The following is a 19,343-nucleotide window of genomic DNA, read 5'->3' as shown; positions in this document are numbered from 1 at the left end:
GTACCGGCTTCGTCTCAGTGGCCTCGCTGTGCCGAGTTAAAGGCTCCGACTGCCAAACCTGATGGGAGGGGGGGGTGTGCTGTGGTTCTCCATGAGCCATGTTTACACTGCACTTGATGAGGGGTGAAGTTGTTAATCTGGGAAATAAAGCATGAGGTATTCCACACTGCCACTGGAGACAGTGCTCAGTGGTTTTTTATCAAACCTCCAACTCAAAGGTTTGAGACTATCGTGTTGGATGTGGAGTGAGAGGACGGGGGTAAGGAAAGAGGAACGGGGAATGAAAGCAGGCTTCCTCCTGGCTGTGTTGGCTCCGCTCTGTGCTTTCGGTCCAACAACAGCAGAGCGGGATGGTTGGCTGATTTGAACAATAAATACAGCAGTTTGTAACTGATGTCACGTCGCCCTGTTTTTGTCACCTGAGGAGAAAAGCAGCAATCAGGCTGTTTGGGTTTGATCCCACAGCTCTGAGCGGGTCCGTGGAGCGATGGCTCAAAGTGTTCGGATTACTGATCCAGCTGTTTGGAAAGAACGGGCTAAGATCTATGGATGTTGCTACATCATTAGGCAAAGTGAGAACCAGTGTTACACCAACCTGCACCCAGCACCACCCCCTCACCTCAACTGTTCCCCAAACACAGCCTGTGAAAATGTTTGGGCTGGCAGGGTGAACCAACACGGCTAAGAAACCATTTGTCATCTTGGAACCCCGGTGCAGACGATCCATCAGGCTCGTGTTCAGAACAACACATGCAGAAAATCGATCCCGGCGCTCGGTCTGACACTGATCTCTGACGCTCTCTCATGTGAAGTGAGCGAAAACATTTTTGTAGGCCCCGTCGATCGTGGCTTTTATTTCACGTGAGCTGGGCCAGTCAGACTGGACTCAGAAAGAACTGTTGCGGCCTGCTCTGGGAAATATCACGTTGCTGGTCCAGCAGGAGAGGAGAGGCATCCTGAGAGCCCGTCACCAGCCAATCACAGCTCAGCGGCGGATGTGGCTGAAGACCGTGATATGGCATCTGCCCAGATGGGTGTCATTGGGTGCTAGCACGTGGAAAGTTAGCGGGACATAAATGTACAACAGTAAAACAGCAAGTACTGCAGTAAAATGAGTCCCCTTTAAAGGGTTTTGTTAAAAGAAAATAACAGTACTCAAGTACAGTGTTTAAATGCAGTTTTTTGTGTTTTGAAGTTTTACTCAGCATCAAAACTTTTCTTTTTAGCTCAGCACACGACAACTGACAGTGTTTTATCTGCACTCATTCTCCTTTAATTCTATTTTACAAGTTAATCTTCTACTATTTGCTAGAGGGCCAGTTTATTAGGAACACCAAGCTCTTTTATTTTTTTCCACCCCCTGTTTATATCACTGAGGCTTAATAAGAGAAGGATGCAGTACAGTTGAACACAAACTCAGAGCTGTCACATCGGTACAGACCTGAACATTAGCACCTTCCTGAGTGCACAATAGGACCGTCTAAAGACATACCACAGCCAGAGACAGGCACAGATATGTCCAGGTATGGGGATAAGTTTCCGGTGCGGTGAGTGTTTGGACAGGAGTGACAGGAGTCTGTCTGCTCTCAGAGGAGTGTCGAGACAGAAGGAGCTCAGCTTTGTCTGCTCGCACATTAATCCCTGGCAGCCTGGTCTCAAACCTGATGTATGTGCTCACACCTGGACGTGTGTCGGCTCTTCTGTGCTGTGGACTTGAATAGGGAACGGACGATTAGCGAGTTGTTTTCACTGCTCTGTTCAGTGGATCAGCTCACGCCTCAAAACACCTGGGAGCTGCACGGGTCAGTTCCCTGACACCAAGACAGGTGGGAGCTTTTCTTCAAACTTTAAAAAATATTCCCTGAAAGAATAAGGCCCGTGATTTTCTGTTTGTGTTACTCTGCACAGATCCAAGACTGACAGCACCAATGAATGTGGTGTCGTCAGCGTAATGTGTGTGAATCCAGAACCTGGTTCAGCTTATGGGTCTGAGCCGTAGACCTCCATTGTTGTCCAAAAACTATTAAAAACCCAGCAGGGAGCCACACCGCTGACCTGGCTCACATGGTTCTTCCTCACCAACAATGGGAACCCTGTGTCGGACCCAGTCGGTTTATCAGGAACCCTGTGTCGGACTGATCAGTCTAATACCACAGTCCTAGAGGTGATAATGTTCAGTCTGTTTGGTTTTAACAACATTAATGGCTTTAACATAATAATAAAAACAAACAAACACAATGTCTTTGCATCCAACCTTTGCAAGCTCTGCGGTGAGAGATGGACTTGGTCATGTCCCTGTAGTAACCCTCCTTGCAGTAGTGACAGTGGCGTCCTGCCGTGTTGTGGCGACAGTTGAGACAGACTCCGCCGCTCCTCCGGCCGGACAGCTTGTACAGCTCCATGTTGAAGCGGCAGCGGCGGGCGTGCAGATTGCAGTGACAGGCTGGGCAGAGACAAGAGGAGACATTGAAAACCTGTACAGCAACTTTAAGTGAAATAAAACATCCACTACTCAGATTTGAAGCAAAACATGTGGTGCTGTTAGCGGTATTTGAAAACCGTGAAACTCCAGTTTTGCAGTTTTCCCTCAAGTTGCAGGACCACATACTGTGCTCCCCTATCGGCTGAGGAAACCCAAACCACTGGGCCTCATGAAACCAAGTCATCGAGCTGAAAAACTGCACTGTTGTTCTTAGCTCCTGAAAAGTTGACATTTTGGAAACACGAGCTCGTGATCTGACAGCGATGAATTCTGTGTTTACAGACCTTCCAATCTGCAATTGTGGTCATGAGCCAAATGCAGTCAGCTGCAATCCTGAGAAAACGTATTTACTTGAAAGACATCACGGAGTCTCGATCTTCTGGTCTGACTTCGTCATATTACGCAAGCAGGTTATTGAAACAGATGGCCTGGCTTGGCCTGTCTTGGCCTGCTTTGGTCTGGCTCTGAAACAAACGTCCGGTTGGTTCGGCCTCTTTTTCACTCGGACACCTGGATGTGAATTTGGCCTCTGACCTCTGCTGATGTCAGGCAGGACAACTTTCTTCCGCTCTCCCACACACTGCTGTAGTTTATGATTTATTGTCTTTGCCGTTTAATGTCGTCCCTAAGGGCCGTGAGCTCACACTGCCTTTACTTTTATGGACGTGTTCGACATTAAATGGAGTAAAAGTCATCTAATGCATTGTGACAAATGTAAAGCTTCAGTAAATCAACGATTAAAATAAAAAGTCAACCCTGCAAAATGCTGTTATGACGATAACTCATAATCAAATATTGTTTTATTTATATACAATTTTTAAAGATTTTTTAACATTTTTAAACTAACTGCTTATTCGTTATGTTGTTAGAGAACATAAAACAGCTTGAACATGTTTCTTGGGGATGTTTTGCCTTTTACGTCAGGTTTTTCTTTATTAGGCTGAATCTCCTCCCATTTCAATAATCCCCCCCAGTCGCTGTGCTGGTCTTAGTGTTATTGCAGACAGATCCAGGCGATAAGACGGTCACATATGCTCCACCGTCAGCTGAGGCCTGCATCACGTACAAACCGGATCACACCTGCCAGAAGGGACCAGAGCTGGCAGGTGGCTGGGATTCAGTTTAACACACGCTTTAACGTCTATCTTTGTGAGGACTCACATTTACAGAATTCATTCCTGAACCCTGACCCTAACCATCACTACCACATACCAAAGCCCAAAACTGCAGTTTGAAGTAGCTAAGTACATTTACTCAAGTACTGTAATTTGAGGTACTTCGAGTCTTTGCATTTTGTGCCACTTCACTGAGGAGATAAGTTAGCAGCTGCTATATAGATGCAGTGAATGGGTGTGGAGGATTTGAGGCTGTTTAAGGTCAGATGATAATGGAGGGATGTTTCCAGGAAATTAGCTGGAAAATACAGGATCCAAAATATAAGTAGTTACTATATAAGTAGTTTGCTCATGTTGTTCTACTTCATCCTTAGACTTCACCACATTTATCTGATAACTTTAGTTCCTTTTCAAAATCAGATGGATCCAACAAAATACAGTCTGATCATCAAACTTTATTGATCCCTGGGGGGAAATTCCCAAGATACCCAGCAGTATATAAAGTACTTCAAATTAGAAGTATATAAGGTAGTTAATGTCAGCTACCCAGCGGTATATAAAGTACTTCAAATTAGAAGTATATAAGGTAGTTAACGTCAGCTACCCAGCGGTATATAAAGTACTTCAAATTAGAAGTATATAAGGTAGTTAATGTCAGCTACCCAGCGGTATATAAAGTACTTCAAATTAGAAGTATATAAGGTAGTTAATGTCAGCTACCCAGCAGTGTGGAAAGTACTTCAAATAAGAAGTATATAAGGTAGTTAACATTAGCTCCACCTTTACCTTTACTTCAAGTACATTTGGATGATGATACTTTTACTGCAGTATTATTTGGAATGCAGGACTTTTACGTGGAACAGAGGATTTTTACTATTTCTGCTGTTACTTCAGTAAAGGACCCTAATTCTAACGCTAACTCCTAAATATCAAACATCTCTTGAAAGGGGTGTCACTAAATGAAAACAGGCCAAAATGTACTCACTTTCCCAAAATGTCCTCACTTTCCCAAAATGTCCTCACGAGGTCCAAAACTCCACCCGGTCCTCACAAAGATAGCCATACAAGTGCACAAACAGAGGTGTTTGGCAGCTGTCAGAGGCTTATCTCCAACACTTCCCTCACAGCCTGATCCCTCCTTTCTTTACTGCTTTCTAATCCCAGATGTTATCTGCTCTGGAGTGTGAGCAAAAATACAACAGGGCGTTTTTTTTTCATGTGTAGGAAGTGGAATGCTTTTAGTGTTTAGCGCTTAAGAAAGCTCATGCTGGTACTGTACTTTCATCTTCCAAAACACAACACACATTTGTGCTTGTTGTAACGCTGCAGCTGCTACTTCAATTACTATCATTCACACAGGTGTGCTCGACAACGATTTGTTTGTCGTCTTAGTTTTTCTAAGACCGGTTGATTTACTGAACGTAAAGATGGAGCACATGTCACCACTTCCTGCTGCTGCGTAAAAGTGAAGCCAAATCATCGCCATCTTACAGGGCCGTGCAGAGACCTTTAAAGGGGCAGGTGCTCAAAGTATAAAAGGGGGCACCTGGAACAAGGCTTTAAACAAGGTTGTGCTCAAAACATCAATACTGTATATTGTGGCACATTCCTTGCTGATATGCGTATCAATACAGAGGCTTCTGTAGCTGTCAATCATCTGAAACAGATATAATGCTTTTCTTTATATATAAGAATAATAAGTGCTATCTACATAGCTGTCCCCAGGCCCTTGCAATGAGCACTGTGCTATCTCATCCACACATGGCCTGTCTGCACACATGGCCGTGCAGTACTTGTGTCCGGCCAGTAGTTCTCCAGTGACAATAGCTTGAGTGCTGATAAGCTGCGTTAGAGCAACAGGCTGTAAATGTCCTTTGCATCATCTGTCACACATTTACCAAATACCTGAGCAACAATGAAAGGTCAGATCACAGGTAAACGTCCCTTCACGAAGACAGTCTGCAGTTACCGAACATACAAACATGGAATCACTAAATGAAGGATTGTCCGAGTCTAATTTCTACAACGATATTGAATTGAAAGCGAACAGACAAATGAAGTAAAAATATGTGTCAGAATATTTATTAGACTGTTTGAAGACTAAAATAAACTCATGTAAACCTGCAAACCATCTGCTTAACTGTAATTTTGTATTGGACATCCAGAGTAGCAAGGTGTCTCTTCTGGGTCTGCTTTGATTTGGTTTCGAGAGCCTACTCGAAGCCATGCTATTCCAATCTATTTGTGTTGAAGTGCCATCTATCAGGCTCAGTGAAGGAAGCGCTCGTGGTGGGTCGCGCATACGCATCCCACAGGATGGAGGTGGTTTTTCGCACACTTCAGAAACAATCAAATGTCTGTGCGTGATGATCTGGAATGAAATTTGGTTACGGACGGTTTGAAGAAGTCAGCGCTGCAGCAGCAGGAATTTACCAAGCCTGTCAGCAGGCGTCAGATGTTTAACCACACAGAGACCTGAGGTGTGTTTTGTCTGCGTGATCTGCACTGAAAAGAAAGAATGCATTGCTTCTTTGGAGACAGGGAAAGATGGAATTCCTGCACCATTGTTGTTTATCCAAGACCCAATTACTCTCTCACTGTGTTTAATCCTGTGCAGTCACTCATATCACGAGCGGCGACCGTGCGCCAAATCAAACAGGGTTCAGGTCTCATCACCGTCTGTGAGGAAGAGACGTTTTGCAGATTACGGCAACATATTTTTCTGACAACAGTTGGTTTAGTGGCTGGATGTTTCACACATGAGCACATGCAGAAACAGTTTCTGAGAGTCAGACAGCATCCCGTGTTTATTCAAGGGCATCGTGCTCTCTCTCATGTTGACGTTACAGCAAATACACTCGATTGTAGGGTCTCGCTCTAAAGCGTGTGGAGATTATACGAGGCTTTTTAACACCTGAGCTGCATATGTGGGTGATGTTTCAGAAGAACCACAAGGGTTTGTTCACATCCATCTACTTTTTCCTTTGCAGAATTAAAAAAAAAAAACCCTTTAGATAATAGCTCAGAAATCACAGTGCCAGTATTTTCTAAACAACAAATGAAGTGATTCTTTATTTTACAACCTAATGTCACAGTTCCCACATATTTTTTTCCGTACATTGTTTTCCTAGTACTACATGAATACGCTCTATATATGTTAAATGACTAGACACCAAAAACCGGACACATACTTGATCTTCTGTTTGAAATGGAAAATGCTGCCTGCCTCGCCATTAAAGCAGTGAACATGGTTATGTTTTATTTTATGGTAGTAATTACTTGTTGGGATTATAAAGACATCACTGAGAGTTACTGAGCATGTTGCATAAAAACAGATGATCAAGTGCTGGAGCTAAATCATTAAAGCTTTCTGCTGTGGAGGTCAGTAAATCACTGTCATAAATACGGTCATAAAAACGCCATATCAGCTGCCACTGAGACTAATCCTTATTGAAGCCAGTATTCGAACACGAACGCGGTGCTGTCACACTGCGTTCGTGTTCTTTCTCTGGGGAAGCACATTTGACTCGGTAATGCAAAAACATAAAAAGCCAGCTCCTCGATCCGTCACCCTCAGCTGCCCACCTACTTCCCCCCCAGACGCACAATAAATATTTCGATCACACATCACTGCAGCAGCTGTGATTTTGATGAGGGCGAGCACAACAACAAAGCTCTCCAGATGATGACTCCGTTTACAAGTTTCCGGGCTGCTATTGATGATTTCACTAGACGTGAAAAGGGTAAAGAAAAACAACTGGTGCTGCTGCAGGGAGATCTGTACGTGGCACACAGCAGGTTTACGCAGCGACCTCTGAGGAAAGTAATGACCCCGTCACTTTGGTGTCACATAAACGCATCATGGATCAAAACCGTGTGCCAGAGGGGAAATGATTTAAAGCAAGTCGAAAACAAACTGGCATGGCTGAGACAAACGGCTGAGTCGGTCTAACGTGGTTTTAATGAGACACATATTAGCGACAGGAGGCTGTTTAAAAATCGAGAGTCCTCGGTTCACACGCTGCACCTGCTGAGCGAGCCAAATGCTGATGCCAGGGCTTTGTGCACATTCATATCACATCATCCCATCAGGGCAGGAATAGTGTGCCAACCAAGGACAACCTCAAATAAAGGTTTCTCTTCTCTGGGCTGCTGCGTTTGACTGAAGTGAAAACCTGCAACTGCACACGGCTGCTATGGCTGCCTGTTCATGTTCGTGGGCTAAACTGGAGAAGAGTTTACAGCTTGAATCTCCAGTTTTTAACCAGACTTTTACTGTGTGAAGATTAAAGCTGGTGCCTAAACGTGCAGTTCTTATAATGGCCACTAGAGGGTGCCTTCCAAAACACCTGTATCAAAATGTGCTGAAGTGATTAGGAAAAGATTTTCCCACTGAAATACAAAAACAGCAACTTTCTTTTCCGTCAATCAAAGTTTTGAATGTACGTATGTGTATGTTCTGTTTCTAACATTCAACACATCTGTCCCTTACACTGTACTGAACATCTGGAGGGCCCATAGTGCTGTGAAGTCTGCACTGCACACCAAAAGTGAAAGCTAGCAAAGTAGGATAACTAGTTTCCACTCAAAGATGTTGGAGCTAGTCCTCTCAGTATGCTAAGGCTGGACCAAATGAATCTACTAAACAGCTACAACCTCTGCTCTGCAGCTGGTTAACTCCCTCTGTCATAGTCTAAACACTGTTTGGACAGTTTGACTTTACAAAAGTACATTTTAAATGTGGTTGCCAGATCTAACTAAGCTTTGGCAGTGCGGTTAGCAGCCCTTAGTGTTACTTTAGAGCCCGGATCACGTGTAACTGTGGCACAATCATCTTGATCTCAGCCTGCTGCAAGTGGTAAACCCAAATAAATATTGTGACATCGCACTGAATTCCTACAGTGACAGCAAAGCGAGGCTGACGGGATCCGTTGCCACCTGGCTGTACCGGGACAGATGCTATCAGTCTAATGATGCCATCATGGCCAATTTGGCAGCAGCACCTCTGTACCCTGCGGGGAGATGAGTCTGCTCTGCTTCCATAACAGCACACACAGAAACATAATGAGGCATCGCTCAGCTCACCTTTCACCTCTGAGGAGCTGCCAAACCACACAAGAGAACACTCTGTGCCCCGAGAACAGATAAGAGATGAAAAGGTATAAGCTGAACTAATGAATTGAGTTCTCCTCCTGATGAAAGGCTGTCTAAAACCATCTCACTTTTCTCACCCTCACCCAAGCCCGAGCATGTTCCTGTATCTGTGCTAAAATCTGTTAGTCCACTTTTAGCCCTGGTGCAGGTACAAACTGATCTTATCATGGTTTAGCCAGACTGGAGAGACTGAAATCAATACGTAATAAACCAGCCTTCTGACATCAGGATATGAATATGTATTAGCTTTATTTGAGTGAATGTGTTTAGTAATATGAAAGTGTAATTCATTAGTTCGAGTCTATTTAAAGGTTCTGTCAGCTCCATTAAAAATGAATTGAATGACGTGATGGTGCTCCAACCAGAGATCAGTCTTATTCCAGCAGAAGTGATGCATTGAGGTGTCACGAGGTTTAGAGAGACCTCGTTAACTGGACCACCTGAGTTCAAGCTCTCGTGCCAGGTCACATCAGCCACACGCACTAAAGACCCATCAGCTCAAAAGGAGCATCTGCAGCTAAGTTTGACCTGTGACCTCCCAGGAATTTCCCTCTGGGTATTAAAGACAATCAACACTTCGGCACTGCGAATGTTTCCCACGCTAAGCAGATCCTATATGTGTTATTGGATTGTTCTGTATGTGTGATGGTGTGTCCCACCTCTCAGCCTGTTCCCTTTAGCTGTTTGGACTGGTCTTCAGTGTTACAGCTGATGGTCAGATAATAACACCCGGTTCCATCGTTCACCCCCGAACCTTTAGTTAACAGATTCCACCCTGTGTATTCAGCGGTTTTTCTTTTAGCTATCAATAATCGTTTCAGCTGTTCATCTATTTTCAGTTTTAACCAGGTTTTAACCTTTTTAACAGCTTAGTCATTACTTTCAGCTCACTTTTACTGTTTAAAGTAGGTTTACACACTGTGTAATCAGCATTTCATAAATTCAGTCTTTCCAGAGACTTGCAGGCCTCGTCTCTCCACATGCAGCATGAGCTGATGTCATGAGTGCAGCTCTGATCTCTGATGGAGATCAATTAGCTGAGCAATCAGCCTCATAAGCCTCAACGCAAACAGCCGCCCAACAAAGTCAGCCTGCTCTTGGTTCTGGCTCTGTCTCTGCACACTGCATCTCATTAAGTAATGCGATGTGACATCAGCTCATGCATCGCACTATTAGCCACCGCAACTTGCTACATGTCCCCATACTGCTCTGAAAATTATACTTTGTAGTATATGTGTAGTTTGCCACATACTGTAAACACGTACAGTATGATGTGAAGCATCACCTACAAGAGAAATGGCCTGACATTTTCTAGCAGCAACATTTTATAGTTGTGCAGTAATGACTGAAGTTATTCGCTGTCCTTTCTACACAGCCGCTGCTTGGTGCTGCCAATGATAACACACCCTCTCTTATGAATAATAATGTATAAAGGCCAGTATATCTCAGCCCATTTATCCTCTTCGTGCAGAGCTGGGAGAGATCCAGGGGAGGTGGGCGTGCTGCTGGTTCACTTTGAGGGAACGTACGAATCTCACTGGGGATCTTTCCCTGCATATCACCCATTTGTCTTTTCTTTATATACTGTAAACCTGCTAATTAAAGCAGCAATGTCACTAAAAACGTGTGAAGATACAGCAGCAAATGGGACAAAGAGAATCACAAAGAAGAAATCATGCATTAGCTTTTTTTTAAATTCAGCTTCTCCTCCTCACGTCAGGCCTGTTGTCAGGGCGTCTCTCTCACCCGATCCTCCCCACATCACAGCTCATTGTTTAAATATGACATTAAGCCAAATCTTGAATAGATTCACTTTATCAAATGGGAAGTTTGTTTCCTGCACGACCACTGGAGGAAACAAGACTGGACTTAAAATGACCAATTAAAGCGTAAAGCTGATGGATTGGTGCCGAAACAGGAAGAGCGTGGGGTGTTGGCTGGAGAATATTTCCTTTTTGCTCTAAATGTGCACAGACGTGTAAGTGTGTCAGCAAATAAACATGCCCCGCTGTTAAGATATTCTCATTAAAAGCTTATTGATTTCTATTATATGTGTGTTTGGTCCTTATAGTATGAACTGGATCGCTCCGACGGTGGAAACAGGCTCTTTTCCTTCCTGAGAGAGATGATGAAAATTCTGTTCTCTTTGCCAAAGGAAGCTGTACTGTATGTGGACAGGTGCACTGCATCGATTTAAACATGTTTAAAGGACTAGTTCGCGACCTTTATTCACAATTACCCCCAGAGCCTGAATATTTAAGGACTCTCAATCAGAACATGTGGGAGCCAGTTGTTACAGCTGTCATGTTTAAACTACTAAGCTGGTCATTTACAAGTGCATTCATTAAGTTTCTAGTACCTGCAGGTGCCCAGATCCAGGCCCCGGTGTCTCTCAGCTATACTACCCCCCCCATGACTCTCTGCTACCTACAGCCCTTCTGTTGTTATTCCAGCTTCTCTACCCTGTGTTGGCAAAGTCCACTCTGTCAGTGAGCCCCCCCCCCTGCCACCTGGCCAAGGTCAGAAGAAGCCAGTAGTGGTTTCCAACAGCAGCCATGGAGGAGTCTCTGCAGCTCAAAGTGGGAACCAGTGGTTGCCAGAGCCAAGAGGCGGCGTTCTTTAGCCCAGAGAGAGTGGGACAAAGAAAGACCAACAACCAGGGTTAACAGTTTTTATGCCTATTTATACCTATTTTAGCTCTTTATCAGCAAGACAATTATTATTTTCTATCATCTAATCATCAAGAGGTCAGGCATAAACAAGCCTAAAACGGGATCTACAACTTTTCTCAGGAGGATAATCTTGTTTGGTAGGTGGAAATGATGGAATGACAGATACAGCATGGAATTAGTGTGGTCTTCACAAACACCAGATTATTTCTGTACCTATTCCACCTTTGCAACCTAATTGTCTTAAATTGCTGTACAGTCCATTTCTTATTCTTTGTGTCTTTTGAGTCATTTTGGTTTGACTTGTTGATACTACAGGGAGACATCTGAGATTTCTTCTAACTATAATCACTGACTTGAGGCCGACCTGGATGGGTTTCCCAGATGGCAGCTTGTATTTTCAGTAAATCTGACATTGCATGTATGCAGCATAATGGAGCGTGTGGTCATCGGGGACATTCTCCAGACTAAACCTGAACTAAACATCTAAACAGGACCAGGTGGCTGTGCAGGCCGGTGTTAGGCTGCGGTCCAACTCTTCCCCACAGAGCAGGGAGGTTATTTTAATACCCCGGCATGTGGCTCCTCCACCATGCTCCCCCGTGCAGAGGGAATAAGGGAGATGGAGGCAGGAAGCTGCGAGGCTGTAAATCATAAAGCTGAGGTGACAATCCATCGTTCTTGTGGCATGTTTATTGTACTTTTCTCCACTTTTCTCTGAGGGTCTATTTATAACCGGCCACATCCTCGTGTCAAGAATATCTCCCCTGTGTGTTTTTAGATTGCATCAAAACATTTAAGACTGTATAATTTTAGTGCTTTCCACTTCTTTTATTGCAGTACTGTGTGCTCTCTGCACAGGTCAAAGCAGATGCTCTACTCATAATGTTAGAAATAAGGAAACATGCAGAGGAAAAAGCCACAGACTGAACATTAGAGTCACATTTTCTCCAGATAGGAAGGAAAAAACTTAGAGAATTAAGGGATAATAATTGTTTTTGTGGAAAGGCTCTTAGTGCTGCGCTCGTTTTTATCCCAAAGTTTGTTCTGGTTGCTAGGTGGCTTCCAGGACATGGCATTGAGTTGAAGAGGAAAAGGCTTGGTTCTTCCTGAAGCACGACAAGAACCCGGTGAACCTTAAACTACAGCAGTGATGACAAAAACAAATGGCTCCGATTAATGAAGACACGAGTAGTTAAACCCAAGTCATTTCACCTTCATTCACAAGAGACATTGTTCTGTGTAGTATTTAAAGGGGCACGTCGCTAATTTTACACATCAGGATCAGTTAAGTGATAATGGAGATTTCTACTCAGCCTGCTCTGCTTTTTAAATCAACATCTGGAGGAAGATTTCGATGGTCGACTGCTCACATTTATCTCCGAACTGACTTATCCCTCCTGATATCAACACAAAGATTTCTCATTATTTTTTTATGTAGTTTATGTAGTAGACAAAGCAGCTTCTCACAAACAGGTTTTTAGCATTAAACCAACAGAAAACATACATGCTGCACTGACAAGAACTGAAATCTGGACGTTAAATATGTCTTGTAGCTTCTGGATGTTTAAACTTTCTTTTTCTACGTGTGATAAATCTGTTGTTTTGGTATTTTCAGATGTGTTTCTGTCCCTGCAGAAGGTAAACCTGCTGTGACAGAGGCCAGGCTCTGAGAGTAATCTAACATGGTCTGTGGGCTCGGTGCTCTGAGGTCACTCTTTTTCCCAGCCTGAGTGGGAACAGTGAGTTATCTCCGACTCACTACCATGAGAAATTGAGCCTCACTATCTGTGTAAATAAACTACACATCGCACACACACACACACACACACACACACACACGTGTGCATGTTGCAGTTTGCCTCACGCTCTCGGTGCTGAGGTCGTCCTGCAAGCAGAGAAGGGAGGAAACCGTCTGATGTCGATCAGAGGAAGGAAATCACTTTCTGTTCCACAGTAGCTGTGCTGAGGGGGACGGGAACAGGCGGTCCGCTCCGTCTACACACCCCTCAGACTGGATGAGTTATGGAACACATTGAGACAGCTTAATCCTCTGCCTGTGCACGACTCCCTGCTCCCAGTCTGACTAAGAGATCAGCCTCGGTCACGGTCGCAGCGTGCAGAGGGAGGACTGCAATGGATGAATCCCCAGGTTTTCCCTCCTTTAAGCAGATGTGGAACCCCGGGATATTTATAGTCCTGTAGGGACGATGTCTGGTAGCCACAGTTGGCCTTTCCTCTAGCTATCCTGCTGGAGATCCTCTCAAATCCAATAAGTGGTTCCTCATTCTCTGTAAGACAAGAAGTGGTCGCTGGGGTATGTCAGCAAAGGAGGATGGAGAAATCCATTACAGAGCATGGAGAGTTTTCACGGAGGCACATGAGGAATTTATATGGAAAAATAAATATGAAACAGGAACCAACAGCTCCTTTTCCTCTGCACGGCAGACTTATAATGTCCACACTTTGTTTTAAAGTAGTCAGTTAATGACAAGAGGAGGAGGAGAACGTTTCTGATGCTTGGTGGCGTATCAGTTGGCGGTCACATGTCATTTAAAAAACAACTTTAGTTTATGAGCGAAATGTTTTATTTTGTGGATCGTTTTCAGTGTAAGTTAAAGGTCCGGACACATCGCATCCCATTTCCTCCAAATCTGCTGGGTTCCCATATGTTCCTTCCAGTTTGGCTCCATCAGGAGCTTCTCCATAAATGTCCAACCAATGTGAAGCGTCCTGGTGTCTCCACTGCCCCCCCTCCTCCATGTTGACGTTTCCCACACTGGATGATGACGACAGGCGACATGTACAGAGGAGGGAGACGTTAAAACGACCACATGGATTCTGGTCTGACCGTCCTGACGGAGCTCACCCACTGACACATCGGACAGGGATCAGATCTAGGACCACATATTCAAGTGGCCCAGATCTGGTTTGGTCTGTTCACACATAATATGGATTTCTAGTGGGATATGGTTGCAGTAACACACAAATGGAGCATAGCTGCCATCAAGGAATCTAAAATATCAAACTTTGCTTTAACACATTTTTTTCTTCCAACATAACTAGTTCATATTTCCTTGAAGCCGTAGGAAAGACCCTGCAGACTTACTGTGTATGTTATTCTAATGAGGATCCAGAATTAATTGATCCAGTTGTCGGTTGTTGCCTTTGTCTTCTGGTAAAAAAAAGACCCCTGTGTCGACAGCGCAGCAGGAAGGACGGCACCAGCCAAAGGAGCTTATGCCTCTGCTGCAGTTTCCCGAGGCTTTCTGGGGGGAGAGAGGGAGGTGGCACAGGGGGCGAGGCGGGTAAGTGACACTGTGTGTGGGTGTGCAAACGGAGCTGTCACCGAGCTGGTGTGTCGGGTGGCAGCGCAGCAGGGGAGCTGGCTGAGGGTCTGAAGCTGAGCCACGGAGCGTGTCACTCCTCTGGCCCATTAATCATTCCCAGCATGCCCCACGTCAGCTCCTCAAAGGGCTCGATGCGACCACACTAGGTGGTCCCGATGCCACCCTGAAAGCCCCGGTCTGCCCCATGTAGACAGACATGTGGTGGACACAGAGAAATGAAGATCCACACAGACGCTCAAACATCTGCTTCTATTGCAAACAGAAATAAACAACCAAGAAAACAAAAAATAAGAACTATCCCAACTTCTTCAAGTTCTCTGGCTGCAGCCCCCAGTCTGGACCGACGGGTGTGCACAGACAGAGATGAGGCCCAAATCGTAGCCAAGCGTTATTCATGCCACAGCTCACACATCAGTAAAAGAGTCATGCGAGGCTGCCATCACGTCCAACATAAGACACAGTCAGAAAACCAAAGACGACACCTGAGTCTTTCTGCAGTGGTCGGGCGTATGAGCCCGAGTTACACGTGTGTCCTGAAGCAACAAGGACTAAACAAAGGTTCCACTTTAAAAGCAAAGAGTCTCACACTCCACAGCAGCAGGTGGCAGTAATGAGTCACATCAGTTTATCTGACAAAGCAAAACATGAAAGGGACGACAAACGGCAACTACAGTGCACATCAGCGAGGAAATGGAAGAGCTGCCTCCAACCAGAGAGTGGAAGCTTAAAATGAAAGAAAGAAAAGTGATGGAGATGTGTCAAATACACCCGACTGTATTCTGCAAAGGTAAGGACACTAAATCAGAACTTTCATACTCTCCTCAAACCACCAAGTTGTCTCCAAGCAGCTGAACACAAAAAAAAAGATTTTTCAGTTTGCTCCCAAGAGCCTGAATGAATGAAACCTTTCTGGCTCGACTCCTCACGCCTGTCTCGAATTATGAGCTCAAGAAAACAAAATCCTCAAAACATGCAGCCTATACCCAGAGGACGCTGGTTTGTAGCAGAGCAAATACATCTCTTTGTTTTATGGTCTGCTTGTATACAGAGGAACCTCTTACTGAAGTCACTTAAGCTTATGTTGCAAGAAGGACTGGAGGCGATGGAGGCCGGGCCAGTTTTAGACATATTGTTCTGCGTTTGTGGAGCTAAATGATGTTTTAGGACCCAGTTATCAGATTTAGTGTGTGGACAAACTTAATATAACGTGACCTGGTCCCACTGAGCGCAGCTTTTGGACCTGGATCTGTGGAAATATTGATAAGACAGACAGTGAATCCCTGTCACTGTTAGTCGGCCAGCTTTTATGTAATGACATTAAATTCTTTCATAATAGTAAATCATTTATTTCTTTGACTTATTTAACCTTCCTGTGTGGTATAATGGAATAATAGTGTAAACATGAAAATAAAATTCAAAACAAATGAATTTTATTGAATAAAACTTGAAATAAAGCAGATCCAACCAAACTAAGCTCAGAAAAATGAAGGAAAAAGTCTCTTATTTCACTTTTTGGTCTGGGAGAGTTTTACTGTCTGCAGTTTTGGTTCTGTGCCCCCTGGTGTTTTCTAGCTCCCTTTAAAACGAGTCAGTGTCAGATTCTCAGAAACCGCGATGACGTGAAAAACTAAAACGTATGAAAACCGACGACGTCTTCATCGAGTTTCTGGTGAACTCTATATGAGGCTAGTTTTCTTTCTTTAGGTTGAGTCAACCCTTAGCACTTCACTCAGTCGAAGAAAAAACTGACATATTTACATGAAGCGGAATGACTGAGACTCGTCGGTCCATCTAAGTGCTCCCGTGCTCCTGATGGGATTTCTCTCAGGGAAGTCTGACTTTCCAAGCTGCTGTAACACCAAAGACTTTACTGTTTCCTAACCTGCAAACACACCTGTTTCCTATTGAACACCCCAGATTTTCACCCAGGAGTCTGTTTTTTTTGTTTATTCTCGTTTTTCTTCAACTCCTGCTTCCACATATTCTTTATGAAAATGCAGTTAGTGGAGCCGTGTTCAGGTCTTGGACTTATTTTGACTATTTGCACAGGATGTCTGAAGATGGTAATGTTGTTAAGGTTTCTGGGTGCCCAGGGGGAAAATGGCTGTTACCCCTGTATTCGCTAATGGGTCCAAGCAAACAACCCACAACAAGAGCAAAACGCTCACAGTCACATTGAGGTTTTCGGTTTTTTTTTCCTGCACGACCAAAGTCTGTTTTAAATGTTCACTACTGGATTTTGCTGTATCACGCTTTATTCACTCCCAAAGGAGAAATTTGTCTTTGTCTACGAGGGTGAGGTCAAAGGTCAAAGCCTGCGTAGCAGGTGAGGACCAAAGCGACTGAACAATATGCGTCTCATCACCACAAATCCTGGTTTTGTATTTAGATGGTATCTTCACTGGAGCTGTTGTACATTAGAAATGAGTTCTGACACATTAACATAAACACAGACTCTTTTCATTCCTGTGATATTCAATATGTTACGGTAATGACTTCGACATGAAACCCATCAAAACAGAAGTTACCAAAACAAAAACAAGCCCAGATATAATCCCGTCCTCTGGCTATTGTTGATCAAACTCATGTGAAAAATCAAAACCCTCAAATATGTCTCAGCTTGACAATTAAGTGGAAATGGCCGAGTCTGCCCCCCCCCCGGGCCAGAGTGTACCAGAGAGTACCAGAGAGTACCAGAGAGTACCAGAGAGTACCAGAGAGTACCAAAGGACGGGCAAAATCTGACATCATGTTTTAGAGGAATTCTTCTCCCCCATCATGTGATTCACAACCGTGGAGCTGAAATGAGACCCACATGGTGAAAAAAAAAGGGAAAAAAGCCTGGCTGGTCCCAACCTGGCAACCCAGAGAGGACAAGACTGGTGCGGCACAGAGACGCTGTCAGCCTGCATCGCTGCGATCATCTCCGAGCCATCATGGCTCAGTACTAAAGCTGATTTTAGACGTAAGGATCTGGTTTCCTCTGGGTCGGAGCTGCTGTCATGCAGGCGTTGTATCCCAAACACAAAATGAGGCGGTTTTTTTTTTTGGTTTTTTTTTTAAGGCGGTTTTGATTTAATGGGTCTAGACCAGGGATTCCCCACATGTGGGTGAGTGAAAAAGAAAGAAAGAAAGAAAGAAAGAAGCTCAAATGATTTTTTTTTAAAAAAAAAACAGGACACCAAACCTTAAATAAAAAATGTTGTGTCCTCCTTTATCGATGCAGCAGTGTTGAAAACATGTAGAGTCATTTCAAGTGACTTCTGACAAAAAAGCCTGGCAACCACAGACACAAAAGCCCTCAGGTGTAGGCGCTCTCTGGTCTCTCCTGCCATATTTACCATCAGACCGAGTTTAATATCGTGTTCTCTCTATTTTTAGAGCTGTTGGAGATGGTACCAGTATGTGCAGCACAGCCAGCGGGCGACCGGTACAATCATAACCTGATTCAGCCTCGAGGTGGGTGGCAAACAAGTCGGCCTTTCCTCACAAAGCTTTCTGTGCAGGTTTATTAAACGCTGCAAGTGCACAAAACCAAATAGTCTCTAGCAGGATAAGATGGTATCTGACTGTCTTATCCAAAGATTTCAATCCAGCAAGACAGAATTACGGGTCTCTCTTTAGAAACCTCTGAAGCCAGATAAGAGCCTGCCAACTGTACGAAGAGACGTGGAGGTGTTCTCCAAAACAAACGGGTCTGATTGAACCTCCGGCTGACTCGGAGCCTTTATAAGCAGATCCACGCATGGCGAGGGGAACAGCAAACACAAAACCGAACAAGTGCAAAATTACATGTATGAGTGACTGAGGCTACCATTTTCAACTTGCCTCCAAACCCACTTGGCAAACAGACGTTTCCCACAGTTCCCTTCACAGCCCATCAGTCAGGCCGCGGAGGAGCGGGGGCCTGACTGTCAGGGGTCAGTGCTACGCTGAACATGGAGAGAATATGAAGCAGCTGCCTGGGCCAGCAGAACCTGATGTGTTTCTCAGCCCTGTCCACTCCTTTACGTAAACGATTACTGTCAAACGTTGTCATGCAGCTTTTTGTCTGCGTCTTATACCCAGGACCAGGTCTGGAAACGTTTGGCTTAGTTAAAGCATCTTGGATGGTTCTGGTTCTTGGTGTTAATTAGCTGCATTATTTAAATAGGAATTCATAACTTGCAGCCATGGACAGAACAGTTTGTTTTCTTTGTGAGTATTTTGCATCTTTTTGTGTATTTTGCATCTGTTTGTGTTTGTTTTGCATCTCTCTGAGTCCCTTTGTGTTCGTTTTATGTTTCGTGTCTCTTTTGTGTCTGTTTTGCATCATGTTTGTCTGTTTTGTTGCTGTTTTCTGGTCAGTTTGCATTACTTTCTGATCATTTGTCTCATTTGCATGTCTTTGTGTTTATTTTGTGACCCTTTTAATGGAGTTTTTCTTTTTTTTTTGTTTGCTTTGCATCAGTTTTTGTTTGTCTCTGTACAATTTTGCACAGTTTGTTGTGTGTCCCTTTATGATTGCTTGTAGTGTAGTTGTAGGACCTTTGTAGTGTAGACAAGCTATTAATAATCACTCAGGTCCAGGGGC

The 19,343-nt window shown here is 44.2% G+C and overlaps 1 protein-coding gene across 3 annotated transcripts in view; it reads right to left on the bottom strand.

Moving 5' to 3' along the window:
• ntn1b (netrin 1b) overlaps window positions 1-19,343 on the bottom strand; it is a 36,241-nt gene that overhangs the window by 13,675 nt on the left and 3,223 nt on the right. For all 3 annotated transcript variants that reach the window (XM_033325323.1, XM_026324069.2, XM_026324070.2), the window contains one exon: window positions 2,255-2,443. In XM_033325323.1, the coding sequence (XP_033181214.1) occupies window positions 2,255-2,443 (189 nt within the window). The remainder of the gene's footprint in view (window positions 1-2,254; window positions 2,444-19,343) is intronic.

Source organism: Mastacembelus armatus, chromosome 8, assembly GCF_900324485.2.
Source record: "Mastacembelus armatus chromosome 8, fMasArm1.2, whole genome shotgun sequence".
Taxonomy (NCBI): Eukaryota; Metazoa; Chordata; class Actinopteri; order Synbranchiformes; family Mastacembelidae; genus Mastacembelus; species Mastacembelus armatus.
This window is presented reverse-complemented; position numbering and strand designations above follow the sequence as displayed.